Raw genomic sequence first — 21,754 nt, forward strand, 5'->3', positions numbered from 1 at the left:
TGTGATGGCACTGAGTGGTGGCACTGTGTGTGATGGCACTGTGTGATGGCACTGTGTGTGATGGCACTGTGTGATGGCACTGTGTGTGATGGCACTGTGTGATGGCACTGTGTGTGATGGCACTGTGTGATGGCACTGTGTGTGGTGGCACTGTGTGTGATGGCACTGTGTGTGATGGCACTGTGTGATGGCAGTGTGTGATGGCACTGAGTGGTGGCACTGTGTGTGATGGCACTGTGTGATGGCACTGTGTGATGGCACTGTGTGATGGCACTGTGTGATGGCACTGTGTGTGATGGCACTGTGTGTGATGGCAGTGTGTGATGGCACTGTGTGATGGCAGTGTGTGTGATGGCACTGTGTGATGGCACTGTGTGTGATGGCACTGTGTGTGATGGCACTGTGTGATGGCAGTGTATGATGGCACTGTGTGTGATGGCACTGTGTGTGATGGCACTGTGTGTGGTGGCACTGTGTGATGGCACTGTGTGTGATGGCACTGTGTGTGATGGCACTGTGTGATGGCACTGTGTGATGGCACTGTGTGTGATGGCACTGTGTGTGATGGCACTGTGTGATGGCACTGTGTGTGGTGGCACTGTGTGATGGCACTGTGTGTGATGGCACTGTCTGATGGCACTGTGTGATGGCACCGTGTCCCCTTGGTGCTGCTCCCCCAGGCTCTGTGCATGTCCCCAGGTGTGCAGTGGCACTGAGAGGGCTCCCAGCCCAGGGATGTCCCAGCCTGGAGAGCTGCAGGGCTGTGCAGGACTCGGTGTGAGTCTGGCACGGAGCCCTGTGCACAGCACCCAGAGCTCTCACAGAGCAGCACAGGCACAGCTCTGTTACAGTTATTTTAAAAATAAAGATGACACTGTCATTTAAATTTAGGCTGGTTTTGATGTGCTGGGAGCCCGTGCTCGTCAGCAGGGAGGAGGAAGGGCGTGTGTGCTGGCCGGGCTCCAGGCAGAGCTGCCCGCCAGGATATGCAGTTGTTGCTCAAGCATCCTCGAAAACTTGGGGGAAGCTCAGAGCAGCACAAGTTTTCACTTTTAATCGGTTGTTTGAGCGATCCCAACATGTCTGCTCCGCTGGACTCGCTTAGAAACGCTGCTCTGGGAATCTCTGGGCGCTTCAGTTATTCCAAAAATGTATTTTGCTGGAGCAGCTGACCTTTAGCTGTGTTATTGCTGTGGATCTGCTCCCTTTGCTCCCACACAGCCCCAGCCTGGCTGCTGCTGCATTCCCTCCTCAAGGGAGCCACGGGGACTTGCTGGTCTGACCCAGGTGATTTCTGCCTCGCTGTGAGCCAGGTGATGTTTCCTTGGGTGACAAACAGGGTTATATAACCGAGCTGAGCTCAGCAGCCCAGCTGGCTGGCAGGGAGCCCGGCTGGCCTCGGCTCCAGGGGCCCTTGGGAATGCCTGCACTTGGAATAAAATGTGGGCTTGTTTTTAATTAGAGCCATCCTTTAGCTCAGCTCCCAGACACACAAGAGCAAGACCCATGTAGAGGATCCCAGCCCCCCTTGATTCCTGATGGATTTTTCTCTTCTGTCCTTTAATCAGGCCCAGGGTGTCAGTTTGAAGCTGAGGTTTGTGTTGGAAAGAAGGAGCAGGAGAGAGAAAGGGGGACACGAGGTGGGAGATGAGTCTGGCTGTGATGACAGTCGGTTGGGAGGAAAGGAAGGAAGGAAGGAAGGAGCTGCCAGGGTCCCTGGCCACCCTCCTCCAAAGGAACAGCTTCGTCTGCATGACATAAACCAGCATTTCACACTGGGCTGCTGCTGCCCTGCCAAGTGCTCCCCTTGGGAAGCAAGGCGTGATTTTCCTCCCCTCCTGCTCAGAGGGTTGCAGGGATGTGGGCTGGGAGAGATCATGCTCCTATCTATATCCCAGAGCAAGGAAGGTTATTTCTAACCACAGCACTGTGTAGTCTAGCTCTGAAAATTCTGCTTGTAGTACGAAAACCTGGCTCTGAGACAGAAATAGAACAGGGTTGATAAGGCAGAGCCAGAAACAGGGGCTGATTTCATCAGGGTTGCCAGGTATCCTGCTTTTAACAAGGAAATGGCTTTGTGTACATGAGCTTTGCTGGGCTGCTGCTCCAGGGCTGTGTCCCAGTCAGGGGCAGGGCTGGAGGGTCCACGTGGGACATTTCTCTCTTTTATCTTCTCTTCTCTTCTCTTTTCTCTTCTCTCTCTCTTTCTTCTTCTCTTCTCTTCTCTTCTCTTCTCTTCTCTTCTCTTCTCTTCTCTTCTCTTCTCTTCTCTTCTCTTCTCTTCTCTTCTCTTCTCTTCTCTTCTCTTCTCTTCTCTTCTCTTCTCTTCTCTTCTCTTCTCTTCTCTTCTCTTCTCTTCTCCTCTCTTCTCCTCTCTTCTCCTCTCTTCTCCTCTCTTCTCCTCTCTTCTCCTCTCTTCTCCTCTCTTCTCCTCTCTTCTCCTCTCTTCTCCTCTCTTCTCCTCTCTTCTCCTCTCTTCTCCTCTCTTCTCCTCTCTTCTCCTCTCTTCCTCTCCTCTCCGTTCAGGGTGTCCCCCAGCCCCATCCTGGGGGATCTGTGGGTGCCAGAGCTCCAGCCCTGCTCTGTGCCCTGCAGGGGACACTGGGGACACCATCAGGCCCAGCAGGTGTCCAGTGAGGAAGGCACCCAGAGGAATCAGCTCCCTGAGCTGTGCAAGGGGATGTTCAGAGCTCCCTGCTGGGCTGGGCTCTCTGTCTCTCTGTCTGTCTGTCTGTCTGTCTGTCTGTCAGCTCTGGGATGCTCAGGGTGCTGCAGACACCCAGCAGCAGCTGAGTCAGTCAGAGTGGCCAGGGTCCAGCTGGAGCTCTGCCCCCCAGCCCCTCTGCCCTTACAAAAGGGTTCAGAGCACTGCTGTGGGGTGTGTGTGCTCCTCCACGGCCTCCCAGGCTGTCCCAGCCACTGGGGCCACCAGTTCTGGGGGTATCACAGCTATTTATACCCCTTGGGCTTGTGCATCTTCTGGGCTGGAAGTTGAAAGACTCGTTCCTGGCTGTTTTGAGGATTTGTGAATATGAATCACAAGGAAATTGCATAACACTGCAGCATTTCCTCCCATTGCTCTGGGCCTTGCAAACACCAGCTCCCCCAGGGACACCAGGGAATTCTGGCCCATTCTGAGAGCCCACATGGAAAGTCTGGCTTGAAGGGAACGTCCCAGCACCAGTGAGAGGAGCGTGGGGTGGAATCTTCCAGTCAGGGCATGGAGCTGGAATCCTCCTTCAATGGAGATTCTCCTCTCTGCAAACCAGGGCAGCTGGTCCCAGTGCTTCCCTTAAATCCCTCTTCCTCCTGAGCAGCTGGACAATCCTTTCCTCTAGATTTTAGCCCTTGGGCAGAATTTCATCTCCAAGGGATGCAGCTTAGGTTTGGATTTTAAACCTGAAATGGAAGTGAATGGGACTTAAAATGAAACAAGGAAATCCCAGCCCCTGTCTTGTTAATGAGAACCATGGGCAACAGCATGACCCTGAAATGGGGAAATAAAAATGAAATTACTCAACATCATCTTTTTGTAGTTCCCCTTCCAACCCCCAGCTTCCTTTTCCTTTTCTTTTCCCCAGCCCAGTGTCACCCCAAAGCACTCACGTGCTCCTTGCACGTCAGGTGTGCAGTTTGTGTGGGGTCAGCCTGCAAAACTGATGGGGTGAATTCTTCCTGATTGATCTGTGCACCAGCAGAAGGTGCAGCAGATGATGAACAGTGGCTGTAGAATTGTTTCAGGCTCTGGATGGTGTCTGAGGGATGTTTCAGGCTCTGGATGATGGCTGTAGGATTATTTCAGGCTCTGGATGCTGGCTGTCAGTGGCTGTAGGATTATTTCAGGCTCTGCATGGGGCTGTCAGTGGCTGTAGGATTATTTCAGGCTCTGCATGGGGCTGTCAGTGACTGTAGGATTGTTTCAGGCTCTGGATTGTGGCTGTAGGATTATTTTAGGCTCTGGATGGTGGCTGTAGGATTATTTTAGGCTCTGGATGGTGGCTGTAGGATTGTTTCAGGCTCTGGATTGTGGCTATAGGATTGTTTCAGGCTCTGGATGTTGGCTGTCAGTGGCTGTAGGATTATTTTAGGCTCTGGATGGTGTCTGTAGGATTGTTTTAGGCTCTGGATGATGGCTGTAGGATTATTTCAGGCTCTGCATGGGGCTGTCAGTGGCTGTGGGACTGTTTTAGGCTCTCAGTGATGACCATCAGTGCTTGTAGAGCTGTTTTAGGTTCCAGATGGTGGCTGTTGGTGGCTGTAGGATTGTTTCAGGCTCTGGATGCTGGCTGTCAGTGGCTGTAGGATTGTTTCAGACTCTGCATGGTGGCTGTCAGTGGCTGTAGGACTGTTTCAGGCTCTGGATGGTGGCTGTAGGATTGTTTCAGGCTCTGGATGGTGGCTGTCAGTGACTGTAGGATTATTTCAGGCTCTGGATGGGGCTCTCAGTGGCTGTAGGATTGTTTCAGGCTCTGGATTGTGTCTGTAGGATTATTTCAGGCTCTGCATGGGGCTCTCAGTGGCTGTAGGATGTTTCAGGCTCTCAGTGATGGCCATCAGTGCTTGTAGAGCTGTTTTAGGTTCCAGATGGTGCCTGTTGGTGGCTGTAGGAGTATTTTAGGCTCTGGATGGTGGCTGTCAGTGGCTGTAGGATTATTTCAGGCTCTGGATGGGGCTGTCAGTGGCTGTAGGATGTTTCAGGCTCTCAGTGATGGCCATCAGTGGTTGTAGAGCTGTTTTAGGTTCCAGATGGTGCCTGTTGGAGTCTGTAGGAGTATTTTAGGCTCCAGATGGTGTCTTTCAAAGGATTTCTGGTTAGGAAAACCCCCAGCTGCAGTTTGCATGATGCACAGCTCCAGTGCTGGGGTGTGTGGTGATGGCAGGATGAATTTGGGGGGCAGGAGCAGGTGCAGCACCTGCACTGGTCCATGAGAAGTTGGGACATGGATCCAGGAGCACACACTGGGCAGTGCTGGGGGCTGTGAGTGACCCCAGCCCATCCCTGGGCTCATCCCTGGGCTCATCCCTGGGCTCAGGGGGGCAGGGAGCTGCCTCCACCACACCCTCAGACATCTCAGAGCTCTTAATCATCCCTATAAAACCATTTCCTCTGCAAAACACAGCGTGTATTTGGTGAAATGTCTCACCAAAGGAAATCACTGGCTCTTTGATGAATTATCTTAAATATCAAGTTCATAATTGAGCATAGTGCAAGTGTCAAAGTAGTCATGAGTTGTAACTGCTCTCATAAAATTTAGGTTTCTGGATTACTTACAGATGCATCTTGGAATTTTTCAATAATAGCTTGTAAAGGCCTCCCTGAAGCTTCCAGACAGCAATTATCCTGCAGGAATGAAGCAGCAGTAGTTTCTGCTAAAATAAATTATAGTCTGGTTTTGTTCAGGATATTTGCCCATCTACAGTGGGAGTTTAGAAACTGAATACAAGACATCAGTGTCTGTAAGTTTTGTATCATCTTAATGGTTTTTTTTTCTGTTCACATCACTTCTGAAACTGCCTGGTGAGGGTATTTTGGCTCTGGAAATACAATCAAATGGGAATAATGAGTGAGAGGGAGATGTTAAAGGCTGGCAGTGCTGCAGGGCAGGGATTTGTCTCTATGTTAGTCACCAGTCCCAAATCTGGGAGTTTGGTAATCCAGCCTGTTCCCACACGTGTCCATGGGCCACAGCTCCCAGCTCTGCTGATTTCCCACCCTTTGGCAGTGACTAATACTGCAAAGTGAAAGAAGCTTTTTATTTCACCTGAAACTCTCTGGGTTTAGGGCTGTTTTCTCCAGAGTGTGTTAACAACAGGAAAAACAGCGTGTGGGCACAAGAAGCCACTCATTTCATGGTGTTTGATTGTCTGGGTGATGTCTGCAGAGCTCCTGCCCTGTGCTGGCTGCTGTCACCTGTGAGTGTCACCATGCTGTCCCTCCCAGAGCTGTGTCTGGCCCTGGCAGTGGTGCAGATACCTGGGAGAGAGGGTGAGGGTGAGGAAACCAAATCCAGCACTTGGGAGAGGGTTCAGAAAAGCTTTTCCAAGGTGCTCCCAGTCCTTAGCTCGGTGCTGTGTGTGTGGTGTGGGGAATAGCAAAAACCTCTTTAAAATTCTGCACCCTTTCCCATGGGGCTGGTTCTTGAACTGAGTGATGTGTGTGAGGCTCCATCTCCAAATGCATCCTGCTGCTTTAAGGCCTGCCTGTTAGCAGAGCTGCTTTGGGAGGAGTGGAATATCAACATCCCCAGGGCCAGGCTGGGCAGGGACCTTGGCCATGGCAGGAGCCCAAAGGGCTTTGCCAGCAGGGCAGGGGTGACCCTGCGGCTCTGCAGGAGCCTCTTTTCTACTGCAGCCCTTTCCTCAAACTTGGAAACTTTCTCTTATCCAGAAACATCTCCCTCTGAAAGGTTTGAGGCAGTATAGGAAAAGTATTTATTGGAAAAGGAAGACTTGGGGCTTGGTTAAAGCCCTGCTGGTGTAGGGTTGTGTTAGTGGATTAAAAACCCTGCTGGTGTAGGGTTGTGTTAGTGGATTAACACTGTGGATAAAAGGTTTGTCCTTGCTGGGATGGATGAAGGGTGGCAGTGTCTGTGTGTGACCTCTGGGTGGAACTTCCCTCTCCTTGTGCACACTTTGCAGTTAATGGCAAAAGCATTTGGTGCTTCCTTGCCTGCCCTCTCCCCTTGTTTTAAGAGGAGTCTCTGGTGATTCACAGCCTCTGCTGATCCAAAGTGAGAGAGCAAATGTGCAGGCACAGGGTCTCCAGATGTGCAGGGGATCTCCAGATGTGCAGGGGATCTCCAAATGTGCAGGGGATCTCCAAATGTGCAGGCACAGGCTCTCCAGATGTGCAGGCACAGGCTCTCCAGATGTGCAGGCACAGGATCTCCAGATGTGCAGGGGATCTCCAGATGTGCAGGCACAGGATCTCCAGATGTACAGGCACAGGGTCTCCAGATGTGCAGGGGATCTCCAGATCTGCAGGCAGAGGATCTCCAAATGTGCAGGGCATCTCCAGATGTGCAAGGGCTCTCCAGATGTGAAGATCTCCAAATATGCAGGCACAGGATCTCCAGATGTGCAGGGGATCTCCAGATGTGCAAGCAAAGGATCTCCAAATGTGCAGGCACAGGATCTCCAAATGTGCAGGCAGGGGATCTCCAGATGTGCAGGGGATCTCCAGATGTGCAGGGGATCTCCAGATGTGCACAGGATCCCCACATGTGCAGGCAGGGGATCTCCAAATGTGCACAGGATCTCCAGATGTGCAGGGGATCTCTCTGGAGCTGCTGCAGGAGCTGCAATGGTTTGGATTGGAAGGATTTTACATCTCCTCTCATCCCAGCCCCTGCCATGGGCAGGGACCCCTCCCACTGTCCCAGCTGCTCCAGGGCTGTTCCTTTGCTGGGTTTGGTGTCCCCTGTGTGTGGGGACCCCTCTCACTGTCCCAGCTGCTCCAGGGCTGTTTTTGGTGTCCCCTGTGTGTGGGGGTGAGCCAGGGCACGAGGTCTGTGTGTGATCCCAAGGAAGGTTTGTGTGTGCAAGCCTTTGTGTGGCTGAGCCCCAGTCCCTGGGTGAGCCCTGCCAAGGCTCTGGGTTTGGAGGGAGAGCCCCTCAGGGAAGGCTGGCTCTGTGTGGGGCTGCAGGGCAGCCCTGCTGCCAGGGGAGCCTGGGGGTGTTTTCCTTCCCTCTTTCCACTCATTTTATTTTCTTGACATGAACACTGCTCCTAGAGGAGCTCACTTGCTGACTGCAGCTGCTTTTGCTGCTGAATCATCCCCTGCTTGCCAGATGTGGCTGATGGATCTCCTGCAAGCAATCATCACAGCCATCTCTGCAAACAATCATCACAGCCATCTCTCTTGCTCTGGAGTTACAGCCAGGTGTCCTGGCAGGGGGCAGATGCTCCTCGGGGGGATCAGTCCCTGCCCAAAGCCCAGTTCTGAGCTGGGCTCAGGTTTGTGCTCCCCTGGAGCTGCCCCAGGTGTCCTGGAGTGCTCTGTGCCCAGCTGGGCAGGCATGGGCTGTGTGTGGGTGACTCCAGGGATGGGATCTGTCTGTGCCCTGCCCTGCCATGCCCTGTGACACAGCCTGGCAGGGCTGCTGGGGCTGCTGGGGGTGCTGGGGTGTTGGGTGGGCAGCACAGAGAGCTCTGATCCTCTGGGACACCCCAGGCACCTTCACCCACCCTGAGCTGGAGCTGCTGGGGGGATGCAGAGCAGCCCAGGCTCCCTGTGGGTGTCAGGGTGGGATCCTGGCAGCACAGCCCTGCCTGCTGTTGCTCTGAGTGTTGCTATCAACATGGCCTTTGGAAGCCTGCCTTGCCCTGGCTATTTCTGGAGGCAGCATGTGATGCTCCCTGCTCCCTTGGCAAGGGGCTCCCAGCCCTGCTCCAGCAGCTTCCCCATCCTCCTGTCCTGCTCTTGGGCACTCTGAGCCCTCCTGGCCACATCCAGGATCTGCTGGAGCTCTGGGATGTGTGTGTGTGTTCCTGGAGGGACTCTGAGCACTGCAGGATTATTTTAAACCATTTTACTCTGTTGAGCTGGAGGAATACAACCTGTGTGAGGGTTTATCTTCTTAGAGCTGCTGTGGTATTATCCTGGGCTTTTAAAGTGCCCTCACATGGGGATGAAAACCTTCTGCCAGTGTTTTCCCTCTTTATTGTACCCACTGAATTGTCACTTTAATCTCCAGTGGCCTGGCTGTGGTGGTGATTGGGGTGGGAGGAGCAGCATTGGTATTTGAAGGCTGGAGAGGTTTGGGGTGGAGGATGGAGCCCTGCTGTGAGCTGAGCCTCATGCTGCTGCACTTCTCTATTTTAAGGCCATTTCTTTTCCTCTCCTGCTCCTGGCTGAGTCGTTGGCTCAGGCTGCAGCTGGGCAGGGTGGTACCTGCTCCCTGCCAGGCTGCACCTGCCAGAGCTGCCTGCCATCCCACAGGGGACTTGCCTGCCATCCCACAGGGGACTTGCCTGCCATCCCACAGGGGACTTGCCTGCCATCCCACAGGGGACTTGCCTGCTCTGCTCTGGGTTTGTGTGTGCCTTTCAGGAGGGGAGTCACAGAATCAAGGAACAGTTTGGATTTTAGAGGTCATTAATCCACCCCCACCTTCATTTTGTTTAGAAACCTCTCATTTCTGTTTTCACCTGGTCCATCCATTTGCATTCTTTCATTTGAAGAGCTGTCCTAGTGGGTGTTTTAACAGAACCCAGAGCTGGGCCAGTCCAACGTTTGTGTGCAGAAGGTCCTGGTGGTGTTTGGGCTTGGCTGCTGGGGACACCAGCTGTGCCACTGCTGCCAGGGTCTTCACAAAGCTTTCTTCTTGTGTTTTCCAGGTGTACAACTCCAACAAGGACAGCCAGAGCGAAGGCAGTGAGTATTGCTGAGCCTGAGAGGTGGCTGGGCTGTGGGAGGGGTCAGCAGGAGATGCTGGTGGCACTGGGCTGTGCTGGGGGGGGGACAGGACTCAGGTGGGGACCCCAGGGACAGCTGAGCATGGCACCCAGCAGGGAGCAGGGGCAGAGAGCTGCTGCTGTGCCATGGGGAGCAGTTCCCTGTGCCATGGGGAGCAGTGCCCTGTGCCCTGGGGCCATGGGGAGCAGTGCCCTGTGCCATGGGGAGCAGTGCCCTGTGCCCTGTGCCCTGGGGAGCAGTGCCCTGTGCCCTGGGGCCATGGGGAGCAGTGCCCTGTGCCCTGGGGCCATGGGGAGCAGTGCCCTGTGCCATGGGGAGCAGTTCCCAGTTCCCTGTGCCATGGGGAGCAGTGCCCTGGGGCCATAGGGAGCAGTGCCCTGTGCCATGGGGAGCAGTGCCCTGTGCCCTGTGCCCTGGGGAGCAGTGCCCTGTGCCCTGTGCCATGGGGAGCAGTTCCCAGTTCCCTGTGCCATGGGGAGCAGTGCCCTGTGCCCTGGGGCCATGGGGAGCAGTGCCCTGTGCCCTGTGCCATGGGGAGCAGTGCCCTGTGCCCTGGGGCCATGGGGAGCAGTGCCCTGTGCCATGGGGCCATGGGGAGCAGTGCCCTGTGCCATGGGGAGCAGTTCCCAGTGCCCTGTGCCATGGGGAGCAGTGCCCTGTGCCCTGTGCCCTGGGGAGCAGTTCCCTGTGCCCTGGGGAGCAGTGCCCTGTGCCATGGGGAGCAGTGCCCTGTGCCCTGTGCAGCAGTGCCCTGTGCCATGGGGAGCAGTGCCCTGTGCCCTGTGCCATGGGGAGCAGTGCCCTGTGCCATGGGGAGCAGTGCCCTGTGCCCTGTGCCCTGGGGAGCAGTTCCCTGTGCCCTGGGGAGCAGTTCCCTGTGCCCTGGGGAGCAGTGCCCTGTGCCCCTCAGGGTGTCCCCTCCCCGTGTCCCTGCCCCAGCCAGGGCTCTGCTGGCCCTGGGACCTGCTCCTCAAGCCCAGCAGAGGGCTCAGGGGACACCTGGGAGCTGGCAGCTCCTCTCTCAGAGCCAGAATGTGCAGGTCAGTGTGTCTTTCCAAAGGGCAATTGGAGCAGGAAGGAGGTCCTGCCTCGGCAGGATTGTCAACAAGAGCCCTCACAAACAAAAAAGCTCTTTTTGCTGCAGTTCAGGCAATCAAAGCCTTGGGTCAGGAAAGCACTTGTTTTTCTTCCTCGAGGAGCAGTTGCACCTGGTCCTGCCTCTTATGTCCTGTGTTTTAAAACCCTTAATTGAGCCATTTCCCAGTAGGTTCGATTTGCCATAATTGCAATGCTCCAGCCCCAATCCCTTCCCTCCTTCCCTCCAAGCCACCAGGCCAGGCCTGGGCTGGTGCTCAGTGCTTGCTTCATTTTGCTGCTGCCTCAGACACACATTTCCATCTGGAGCCCGAGCATTTTTCTCTCAATAATTGGTGTAATTTGCAGCTAATGTTCCTCACACCCGTTTCAGCCCTTGCACAAAGCAGTCTCTCCCCTCTGTGGTTTCTCCTTCCCTCTGATCCTCCCTGCACATCCATCTTTTCCTGCAGGATCCAGGTGATGCCAGCCCAGCCCAGTGCTCATGGCAGTGCCCCTGGGCTGGCAGCTCTGCCAGAGCAGCTCCTCTTGGCCCTTTTTAGGGGCAGGAGGGTTTTGTGAGGTGCAGAGCCCAGCTCAGCTCTGCTGCTTGGCCATGAGCTGTCACTGCTCCATGGTCCCTGCACACAGCCCTGGCTCTGGTTTGGCTCCACAGACCATTCTGGTCTCTTAAAAATGAGAATGATCCTCCTTGTGTGTCCTTCCTGCTCTGGGGGCAGCTTGGGAGCCCTGGTGAAGGTGATTCCAAACCCAGCTTGGGGCTGGGCAGAGCTCTGACTGCTTCAGCCTCATTAAATCCCTGCTCTGGAGCTCTGCTGCCTCCCCAGCCACTCTGCAGTTGATTCAGCAGCTGGCTGCCTGCCACAGCCCTTGATACAGGAGCTTCCTATACGGGCTGGAAATGAGAGAGGTGCTGGAGTGGCTCCGGATGCAATTCCTGACCCGGGGTCTCTGCACCTCTGCTGTTCCTGCCTGCACTTGGGGAGCTCTCAGGGCTCTGGTGGCACTTCCAGGACACTGAATTGTGCAGAGCTGCTGGGTTTTGTGTCCTGCAGTGTGGCCAGATGGCTGAGGGCTGTGGGTGATTTATCCTGATCTGCTTGGAGCAGAGGGGTGGGTGGTGTCACTGAACCACCAGGGCAGTTCAGATGCTCTGGATTGCTGAGCAGAAGGACTTGCCCTGCTCTGTGGAAACAAATCCTCCAGGCCATTTGTGCTTATTGCATGAACAGCACAAAATTCCTCCTCTCCCTTCCTCCCCACCATTTCCTTCTCCTCTTCCACATCCACTTGGTTCCCCATTAGTTCAGGACCTCATCAAAATATTTATTTTCACAAGCTCTTCACAGACCTTGAGTCCTCTGGCTGCCCTGTCTGCTGTGCCCTTGTCTGGGTGCCCTTCCCAGCAATCACAGTCATGGAATCACAGAATATTTGGGGTTGGAAGGACTTTAAAGCTCCTCTCTTCCCCTCCCTGCCATGGCAGGGACATTCCCACTGTCCCAGTTTGCTCCAAGCTCTGTCCAGCCTGGCCTTGGGCACTTCCAGGGATCCAGGGGCAGCCACAGCTGTGCCAGCCCTGCCCACCCTCATTATAAAAAACTTCTCCCATTTCCCTAACCTAATCTGACCCTCAGCCTTCCTTTCCCAATCCTGGCAGCTCACTGGTGTTAGAGCCCTGAAAACTCATTTCTGTAAGACTTGAAAGCTCATTCCTCTGTTCTCTGCTTCATTTCCACAATCCCTGTGCAAGGACTCAGTGCAGAGATGGTTCCATGGCACAGGGGAGGCAGAGGAGCTGCTGTGCCCTTGCAGTGCCCTGGCTCACAGCTGGAGCCAGGCAGGCTGGCAGAGCTGATTCAGCCCTCCTGCCCCTCCCTGATGCTCTGATGTGTCACATCAGCGTAAAGGAGAGGAATTAATGGATTAAATAGAAATAATCTGCCAGGCAAAAATAGAATGGGATGAGACCAATGCAGTAGGGCTTGGAATGAGTGGTGCTTGAAGGTCAGAGGAGTGAGGGGGTGGCAGCAGCTGCTGTGCATGGTGTGGGGCAGCTGTGCTGATGTGAGGCTCTCCTGTTGGTGGGGTGGAGTCCAGCCTGGGCACTGCATCTGCCTGGGCTGCTGGAGCCTGGAGCTGAGCCCCTCCCTGCCCTGAGGGAGCCTCAAGGGAGGCAGGGACAGGTCAGGTTGGAATTTAGGGGAAATTTCTGCTCTGAAAGGGCTGTCCAGCCTGCCCAGGGCAGGGGATCCCCCTCCCCGTGTGGATGTGGCTCTTGGGGACAGAGTTAGGGGTGGCCTTGGTCACACTTGGTGGCTTTTCAATCCCAGATGATTCCATGGATGTGTGATCTGGGCAGCAGGAGAGGCAGAGCTGCCTTTGATCTGGGCCACTGCTGAACCCAATCATTTGGTAAATGACTGAGATAAAGAGCAGATGCTCTGAGAGAGGGGAAATCAAGCTTTTACAATGCTCATTAAAAGTTAAATTTAAGGGTGGATAAAGGCACTTTGGATATTTAATCAGATATTATTTCTGGATGTAACTACCACAAATAAATCCCCGACCTTTCCTGATCCAGAGCTTGCCAGTGAGTGGAAGAGCTCATTCATCTGCTTAGGGGGATTATGCCAGCTCACTTCCATGCAGAGGCACTGCTGGGTTTCCTCCTGCTGCTGTTGCTGCAGGGGTTGGGATCCCAGCCCTGGGGTGCTGGGCCCTGCAGGGGTGTGGAATTATGGAATAAGGGAATGGGTTGGGCTGGAAAGGACCTGAAAGATGATCCAGACCCACCCTGTGCTGTGGGCAGGGACATCTCCCACCCTCCCAGGCTGCTCCAAGCTGTCCAAGCTGGCCCAAACATGCAAGGGCTAAAGGAAAACTGCTGTTCTGTGGGGTGGGCTGGCACCTGCAGTGGGTGGCACAGAGCCTGAAGTGATCCAAAACTGTCAGCACCACACAGGGACACCCCAGGGCAGGGGCACAGCACTGCCAAGCCAAGGCTGAGCTGGGTCTGCTGGAGCAGGAGATGTTCCAAGCAGGGTTTGAGCTAGGGATGTTCCAAGCAGGGTTTTGAGCTAGAGGTGTTCCAAGCAGGATTTTGAGTTTGGGATGTTCCAAGCAGAGTTTGAGCTAGGGATGCTCCAAGCAGGGTTTTGAGTAGAGATGTTCCAAGCAGGGTTTGAGCTAGGGATGTTCCCAGCAGGGTTTGAGCTAGAGGTGTTCCAAGCAGGGTTTTGAGCTAGGGATGTTCCCAGCAGGGTTTTGAGCTAGGGATGTTCCAAGCAGGGTTTGAGCTAGAGGTGTTCCAAGCAGGGTTTGGAGCTCCTCAGGTCCCCCTGTGTTCCTCAGCTGTGCCCTGCTGATGGGTGGCACTTTGGATTTGTGCTGCATCCACACTGGGAGCCCTGAGGGTGCCCAGCACAGGGCCCTGCAGCTTCTGGATGATGCTCAGTCCTGTGGGCACCCTGCAGCTCGTGTGCTTGTGTTGGCTCAGCTCTTGAGCCTGCCTGCCCAGACAAACACAATGGGGCTGTTTGCCTTTGCATGATCTGCTCCTTGTGCCACTCACCAGACAAAGCCCCAGCACAGGGGACTGGGGAGGGCTGCTCTGGGTGGGTGTGAGCTGGCACTGCCCCTGGAGCAGCCGTGGGGAAGGGATGGGGAATGTGGGCAGGGAATGGCAGGGAATGGATGGGGAATGGGAGCAGGGAATGGATGGGGATGGATGGGGAATGGGGGCAGGGAATGGATGGGAATGTGAGCAGGGAATGGATGGGGATGTGAGCAGGGAATGGATGGGGAATGTGGGCAGGGAATGGATGGGGAATGTGGGCAGGGAATGGCAGGGAATGTGAGCAGGGAATGGATGGGGAATGTGAGCAGGGAATGGCAGGGAATGGATGGGAATGTGAACAGGGAATGGATGGGGATGGATGGGGAATGTGAGCAGGGATGTGAGCAGGGAATGGATGGGGAATGTGAGCAGGGAATGGCAGGGAATGGATGGGGAATGTGAGCAGGGAATGGATGGGGAATGTGAGCAGGGAATGGCAGGGGATGGATGGGGAATGTGAGCAGGGAATGGATGGGGAATGTGAGCAGGGAATGGATGGGGAATGGGAGCAGGGAATGGCAGGGAGGGAGAGCTGCCCTGCCAGCTCTGGGCACATCCTTTCCTGCCCTTCCAGCCCTTCCAGCCCTTCCTGCCCTTCCTGCACACTCTGAGCTGTGTCTCTCCCACCCTGGCATCCACAGGTCTGGAGCCTGCTGTGGCTTTGCCCACCCTTCTCCTGTGCAGGTTTTCCAAACCTGTCTCTGGGAGGAACTGATTTTCCATAACAAATATCTGGCTGTGGGCAGTGCTGGAAAGCTCTGTGGGGTGAATCCTTCCAGCAGGTCTTTGGGTCCCATTTTAGTGATTCCTTGAACTTAGAGGTGAAAACCTGCATTGGCACAAGTGAATTGAGTTGTCCATCCCATTAGCTCTCATGTTTTAGCTCTCACTCTGGGGCAGAGGCAAGGCACCTCACTTGCCATTTCCAAGGATTTATTGTGTCAAAATGTTTGATTTCATTTCTTTCCAAGCAACCTGTTGTCAGCTTTCCAGACAAATTTGGGTTATCTCACCTTGATCCTGGATGAGTTTTTGTCCATCTGCCCTGGAGGCTGCCTGGCAGAGCCCAGGGCAGGGCCTGGCTCACAGGAATGATGCTCAGAGTCTGTGTGTGCCTGGGTCACAGCTGGTACCAACTGCTGCACTTGTGTTTATCTGCCCTCATTTATCTGCTGCTGTGTGGGCAGTGGTGCCCTGCTGGGATGGCAGGGATTCAGCTGTTCACCCCTGCTCTCTGCCCTTCCCCTGCAGCTGCCCAGCTGGACAGCATCGGCTTCAGCATCATCAAGAAGTGCATCCACGCTGTGGAGACGAGAGGTAGGGCGGCTCTGGGGCAGCTCTTGGCAGTGGAGCAGTTCTCTCCTGCCCTTTCCAGAATGATTCATGAACCCTGGGGCCCACACCAGCATGCTCAGGCTGATGCTGGGAAGCGTTTGCCCCACGGCTGGGCCAGCAGGGACTCACAGGGTTAGGAAACATCACCCTGGGTGTGCAGAGGGGGGGACAGGGTGAAGGGGGTGTTCACTTCAGCGTCCTTCCTGCAGGAATGCTGCCAAGCACATCCTCTCGTGTGGGATTCCCTCCCCAAACCCCTTGTGGATCTCCCTGTGTACAGGTGGGACTGTCCCAGCCCTGGGGATGGGATGCAAAAGGCTCAGACCTCAGCCTGAAGGACTTGACTCAGTAAAATTCCCCCAAATTGTCCTGGTTAAGGGCAGACCCTGCATGGGGCTGCCATGGCCGTGGGAAGGAGGAAAAGTGTCCTTAGATCCTTATTCCTGAGCTAACTGGGGGGACACTCCTCATGGAATAGGATATGTGAAAACCTTGATATCAACCCCAAATTTTACCATCTTCTATAGCTTTGTGTTTGATTGGTGAGAACCTATTTGTGATGCCAAAGAATTGAAAGGAATCTTAGCAGCTTTTGTGACCTTCTGCTAACAAGTTCCTTGTTTCCCCAGGGATCAATGAGCAGGGGCTCTACAGGATCGTGGGGGTGAACTCCAGGGTTCAGAAGCTGCTGAGTATATTGATGGGTGAGTACCTGGGGTTTTGGTAGAGGCAGGCAGACTGTGCTGCTTTGAGGGGTTGCCAGGCAGGAGCAGAGGCTGTGGCCAGGGTCCCTGGTGGTCACTGTGCCCTCAGGACCAGGTGCTGGGCAGGTGTGAAGGCAGGGCTGGCTCCCCAGGTCCTGCTGCACTCACTGCTGTCCTGCTCACACACGCTCTGAGTTCTGGCAGCCTTTCCAAATGCAAACCAAAATCTTCAAAGAAATGGCTGAAAGCTTTGGCTTTTCATCTCCTGCTGCCCCCTTGTTCCCAGCACCCTTTGAAATGGTTTTCTCCTGGATGTTGCATGCTGCCTGTGGCTGTTCTTGCTTTCCCCCCAGACTTTCCTGTGCCTGTTTATCTCAGCCTTGCCCAGAGTTTTCCAGCTTGTGTTTCCCTTGTGGCTGAGGCATTGCATCCTGCACTTCTGGATGCTCCATAGAGACAAGCTGCTGGGTCTTGGCACAGCAGAGGTTTGCTCTGGCTGTGTGCACAGAACCATTTCAGCCCTGACCCCACAGCTGCAGCCTGGACCAGTCTGTCCAGACTTGCCTGAGACACAGCAGTGCAGGAGAGAGCAGAGCTGGGCTGGAGCAGGGCAGCTGCCCTTGGCCAGTCCTGCTGGGGCTGCTCAGACTTGGCAGAACCACGGATGAAATAGCTGCAGGAGTAGGGAAACAAATGCTCCCTAATTTGTTAGTGCCCTATTCAATGTGTTTGCTATCCTTGGGGGAAATGTGTGACATTTCTGGTCTTCTTCTTCTTTCCCTTCACTCACAATCTTTCCTTTGCTACCTGACTTCCTTCTCCTTGCCCTCACAGAGCTCCAGTGCTCCTTTCCCTGCTTATTTCTTCTTGCAGAGATTTTCCTCTGTTGTGTTTCAACATCTTTTCCTTCTCCTTTTCCAACTCCTCCTTTTCCCACCGTTGTGGTGCTCAGTGAGCAAAGCCAGGGTGCTGTTACAGCTGTCAGTGCTGCCCTGAGGAACACAGATAATCCAGGGCTGGGGCAGAGGGCACAGCTCCAAACTGGGCTGCAGGGAACCTCTTTGGCCTTTGGAAAGTTCAGTGCAGTCACAAGAGCTGGTGGCTGCTGCTGTCCCTGGAGAGCTTTGGGGACATGTGGAGGTGCCAGGGCTGTGGATGGGGAGCCAGAGCTGTTCCCTGGCACACAGGGTGGGCACTGCTGAGCAGAGCAGGCTGGGCTGGGCCTGGGCAGGTCCTGGCAGCTCACAGCAGCTCCTCTGGGGATGCTCAGGGCCACATCCCGTGGGTGGCAGGGCCATGGAGCCCGTCCTGCTGTCACAAAGGTCCCCTGGCAGTCCTGGGGCTGTGACAGATGGCCAAACCCATGGGTGAAGAGCTCTGCAGAGCTGGGAGGGATCCACTTCTGGACAGCATCCAGCCTCCATTATCTCCTGAGCCTCTGCAGGCACTCAGCTGTCCCCTGTGCCTCATCAGGAGGTGATAAATGGCTTTTGCTTTGTCCTGCTGTGTCCCCGTGGGCTGTTGGTGCTGGCAGCTCTGCTGGAGGAGGGTCAGGGCTGGAGCTGGGACCCCTTTTGGGAATCCCCCGTGGTGCTGATGGTTGGGATGCTTTGCAAACCCATGGCTCCATAATTCCTCCAAAGTGTGGGGGATTAAATCTTCATCAGCCCCGGTGTTTGGGCTGTGTGGAGTCAGTGTGACACAGAAACGTGTCCCCTGTCAAACCCCATCTGTTCTCACTGCCCTCAGGGCTCCTCCTGAGTGGGGGAGCCAAATTGTGCCTCCACTGTCAGGTTTCCCTTATATTTAGAAATGAATGTGGGCAGTGTTGCTGCCTCACATACAGTTTAATGGCAAAAAGATCGAGTTTCTGAGCTGGTGTCGGTGACACTGCTGGGAAGGGCTTTGGCACGAGTGTCCTGCAGGGGGTGGCTGCAGGGCACAGCTCCCTGTGGGCAGCAGAGGGGTCAGGGCAGTCCTGGGGTCTGCACTGGGGGGGCAGATCATCTCATGTGCCATCAAAATGAGGACAAAATCCAAAAAATGACCCAGCTTCCATCAGGGGAGGGGTTATTGTGGTGCTGTGGGGCACAGCAGGAGTGAGTTCTGCACAAGGTGACACCCAGCAGGAGTGAGCTCTGCCCAGGTGAGGCACAGGAGGAGTGAGTTCTGCACAAGGTGAGGCACAGAGCTCTGCCCAGGTGAGACACAGGAGGTGTGAGCTGTGCCCAGGTGAGGCACAGAGCTCTGCCCAGGTGAGGCACAGCAGGTGTCAGCTCTGCCCAGGGGAGGCACAGAGCTCTGCCCAGGTGAGGCACAGAGCTGTGCCCAGGTGAGCACACAGCAGGTGTGAGCTGTGCCCAGGTGAGGCACAGAGCTCTGCCCAGGGGAGGCACAGCAGGAGTGAGTTCTGCACAAGGTGAGGCACAGAGCTCTGTCCAGGGCAGGCACAGCAGCTGATCTGCTCCTCTCCTTGCCCACGAGGGTGGGAGGGGGCTCCTGGCAGCCCCTCTGCTGGGCTGTGCCACCACTGAGGCTGCTCTGAGCTCTGCCCAGGATCACCTCAGGGGTGATGCTGCTTCCCCAGCTTCCCAGGACACATCTGTCAGGGATGTCAGCTCAGGACTGGCAGCAGGAGCAGCTCCAGGGCTGATTCTGGCCAGGGGCTGGGGGGGTTTTGCAGCCCCTGTTCCAGCCTGGCCCCAGCTGTGCAGGTGTCCCTGTGGGAGGCAGGGCTGCCTGGGGACACTGATGCTGCAGCTGCAGCCCACGGCAGTCACTTCTTGCAGACTCATAAATCTGAAGGTCAAGGGGAGCTGATTAAGTGCTCTGAGCCTTTTCATGGGACCCACTGTGGAATTTCACCTCGTGCTCCAGGATCCTGCCTGGAAACTGCTGGGGGAGCCTTTGCAAAGACAAAGCTCTGGGGTTGTTTGTTCTTCCTCGGTTAAAAAGTTCTTTTTAAAGATGGAACTTCTGAGGGGTTTTGTTGGATATTTATTTTATTTTATTTTTTTTTTTACTATGCCAAACTTATGTTGACTCTGTTAAAATTCTCTGCTTGTAAAGGCAGTGCTGTAGGAAGTTTCCTGGGCATTGAGTCAGGAGGATGGAGGTCATTTGTGTGATTGCTGAGACACACATGATCTTTGTGTGAATATGCATTTCTTATGTATTTACTTTTCCAAGCACCTCTTGATGGTTTTTTTAATTAAAATAAACCCTTTGCCCTGAGGGAAAGCTGAACTCTATTCATGGCATTCTTTAAAGCAGGTTAAAAATTGCCCAATGCTTACATGGGGCTTTAAAATTCAAAAGTGCATTATTTGTGTCTGCTAAAAGGCAAAAAACCCCTCAGAGCTGAGCTGTGGGAGCAGATGTTAGCAACTGTGTCCCCCTGGTTCTTGGGGACAGTGGCAGCCCTGGCACCTGCCCTGCTGCCCAGGGACATTTGGGACAGCCAGGGACCCCCTGGGGCTGCCCTGGAGGGAGCAGGATCCTGGCTGAGTTGGGGTGGGGTTGGCAAAGAGCATTGGTGAGCAGCATCCAGGCAGGAGGGGTCAGCACGGGGGGCACTGCCATGCCCGGCTTTCCATGGCCTTGGCTTGGTGCTGGTGGCCTTGGCTTGGCCTTGGTGGCCTTGGCTTGGTGCTGCTGGTGGCCTTGGCTTGGTTCTGGTGGCCTTGGCTTGGTCTTGGTGGCCTTGGCTTGGTTCTGCTGGCCTTGGCTTGGTGCTGCTGGTTCTGAGCTGGCTCTGTTTGGTGCCTGAGCCCACTCCCACTGGCCTGGTGGTGCCTGTCCAGGTGAGGTTCCTGTGCAGGTGGCCATGCAGGTGAGGTTTCTGTCCAGGTGAGGTTTCTGTCCAGGTGAGGTTTCTGTCCAGGTGAGGTTTCTGCTCAGTTGAGGTTTCTGTCCAGGTGAGGTTTCTGTTCAGTTGAGGTTTCTGTCCAGGCTCCTGTCCAGGTTTCTGTCCAGGTGAGGTTTCTGTCCAGGTGAGGTTCCTGTCCAGGTGAGGTTCCTGTGCAGGTTCCTGTCCAGGTGAGGCTCCTGTGCAGGTTCCTGTCCAGGTGAGGTTCCTGTCCAGGTGAGGTTCCTGTGCAGGTGAGGTTTCTGTCCAGGTTCCTGTGCAGGTGAGGTTCCTGTGCAGGTTCCTGTCCAGATATGGTTCCTGTGCAGGTTCCTGTCCAGGTGAGGTTTCTGTCCAGGCTCCTGTGCAGGTGAGGTTCCTGTCCAGGTGAAGTTCCTGTCCAGGTTCCTGTGCAGGTGAGGTTCCTGTCCAGGTGAAGTTCCTGTCCAGGTTCCTGTCCAGGTGAGGTTCCTGTGCACGTTCCTGTGCAGGTTCCTGTCCAGGTGAGGTTCCTGTGCAGGTGAGATTCCTGTCCAGGTGAGGCTCCTGTCCAGGTGAGGTTCCTGTGCAGGTGAGGCTCCTGTCCAGGTGAGGCTCCTGTCCAGGTGAGGCTCCTGTCCAGGTGAGGTTCCTGTCCAGGTGAGGTTTCTGTCCAGGTGAGGCTCCTGTCCAGGTGAGGTTTCTGTCCAGGTGAGGTTCCTGTCCAGGTGAGGTTCCTGTCCAGGTGATGTTCCTGTGCAGGTGGCTGTGGCTGTAATTGCCAGCCAGGAGCTGGTTGGAGGTGGCTGCAGGATGCTGATGCCATTGTCCCTGTGTCCCTCTGTGTGTGCCTGACTGTCCCTGAGCACTGTCCCTGCTGTCCCTGAGCACTGTCCCTGGTGTCCCTGAGCACTGTCCCTGGTGTCCTGGCATGCTCCAAGCCACACTGTCCAGCCCCTGCTGGGGATGGATTCCCTTTGCCTTCTCCCCATGAGTTTGGCCTGTCCTGGCTGATGAGCCCCACACCCCTGCAGACATGGCCTGAGCTGGGAATAGCAAATAAACTGGGGTGTGATGGTGTCCCCACACAGCTGGCACAGCTGGAATTGTCTCTCAGTCACTGTTTTTTGTCTTTTCCATAGATCCCAAGACAGCCACAGAGACAGACACAGAGATTTGTGCAGAGTGGGAGATCAAGACCATCACTAGTGCACTGAAAACATACCTGAGGTAAGGAGAGAAGCCTCACCTGCCTTCAGGAGGGGCTTGGTGCTGGCCTGGGATTTTACTGCCTGCTATTGCAGACCCTTAACAGCAGCACTTTTATAGAAACAGAGCAGAAACTGCTCTTGGGGAATTTATTCTGGCTTTTCCCTGACTTTCCAGTATGTTTGAGTCAGATCTGGGGAATGCACTCAGCTCTGACAGTTGCACATGTTACACAAACTCGATTTTAAAAGCTCATTCTTGCATCCCCTGCCTTGATTGAAGCTTTCCCCTGACTTTTCCCAGTGGATTTCCAGCTCCTGAGCCTGTGGCAGAAGGGGAGGGCAGTGCAGGGTGAGGGCAGGGGCTGTGGAGCTGTTCCAGAGCCTGAGCTCTGCTGTAGTTGTGATTTCTGTGTGTCAGGCAGTATCATCCTGGGGATCTTCCCAACAGCACTGGGTGTTGGCAGCCAGCAGCAGCTCGTTTTCCACAACGTGCTTCTACCTGTTGTGACCACAGCTCCTGTTCTCAGTGGCTGCTGAGTGCTGGG

At 54.9% G+C, this 21,754-nt stretch overlaps 1 protein-coding gene across 3 annotated transcripts in view; it reads left to right on the top strand.

Annotated features, from left to right (window-relative positions):
• The window catches only part of ARHGAP26 (Rho GTPase activating protein 26), a 108,505-nt gene that overhangs the window by 46,541 nt on the left and 40,210 nt on the right, over positions 1-21,754 (top strand). For all 3 annotated transcript variants that reach the window (XM_033073193.2, XM_033073195.2, XM_033073196.2), the window contains exons 12-15: positions 9,341-9,377; positions 15,385-15,450; positions 16,098-16,172; positions 21,141-21,228. In XM_033073193.2, the coding sequence (XP_032929084.1) occupies positions 9,341-9,377; positions 15,385-15,450; positions 16,098-16,172; positions 21,141-21,228 (266 nt within the window). The remainder of the gene's footprint in view (positions 1-9,340; positions 9,378-15,384; positions 15,451-16,097; positions 16,173-21,140; positions 21,229-21,754) is intronic.

Source organism: Catharus ustulatus, chromosome 15 (assembly GCF_009819885.2).
Source record: "Catharus ustulatus isolate bCatUst1 chromosome 15, bCatUst1.pri.v2, whole genome shotgun sequence".
NCBI lineage: Eukaryota > Metazoa > Chordata > Aves > Passeriformes > Turdidae > Catharus > Catharus ustulatus.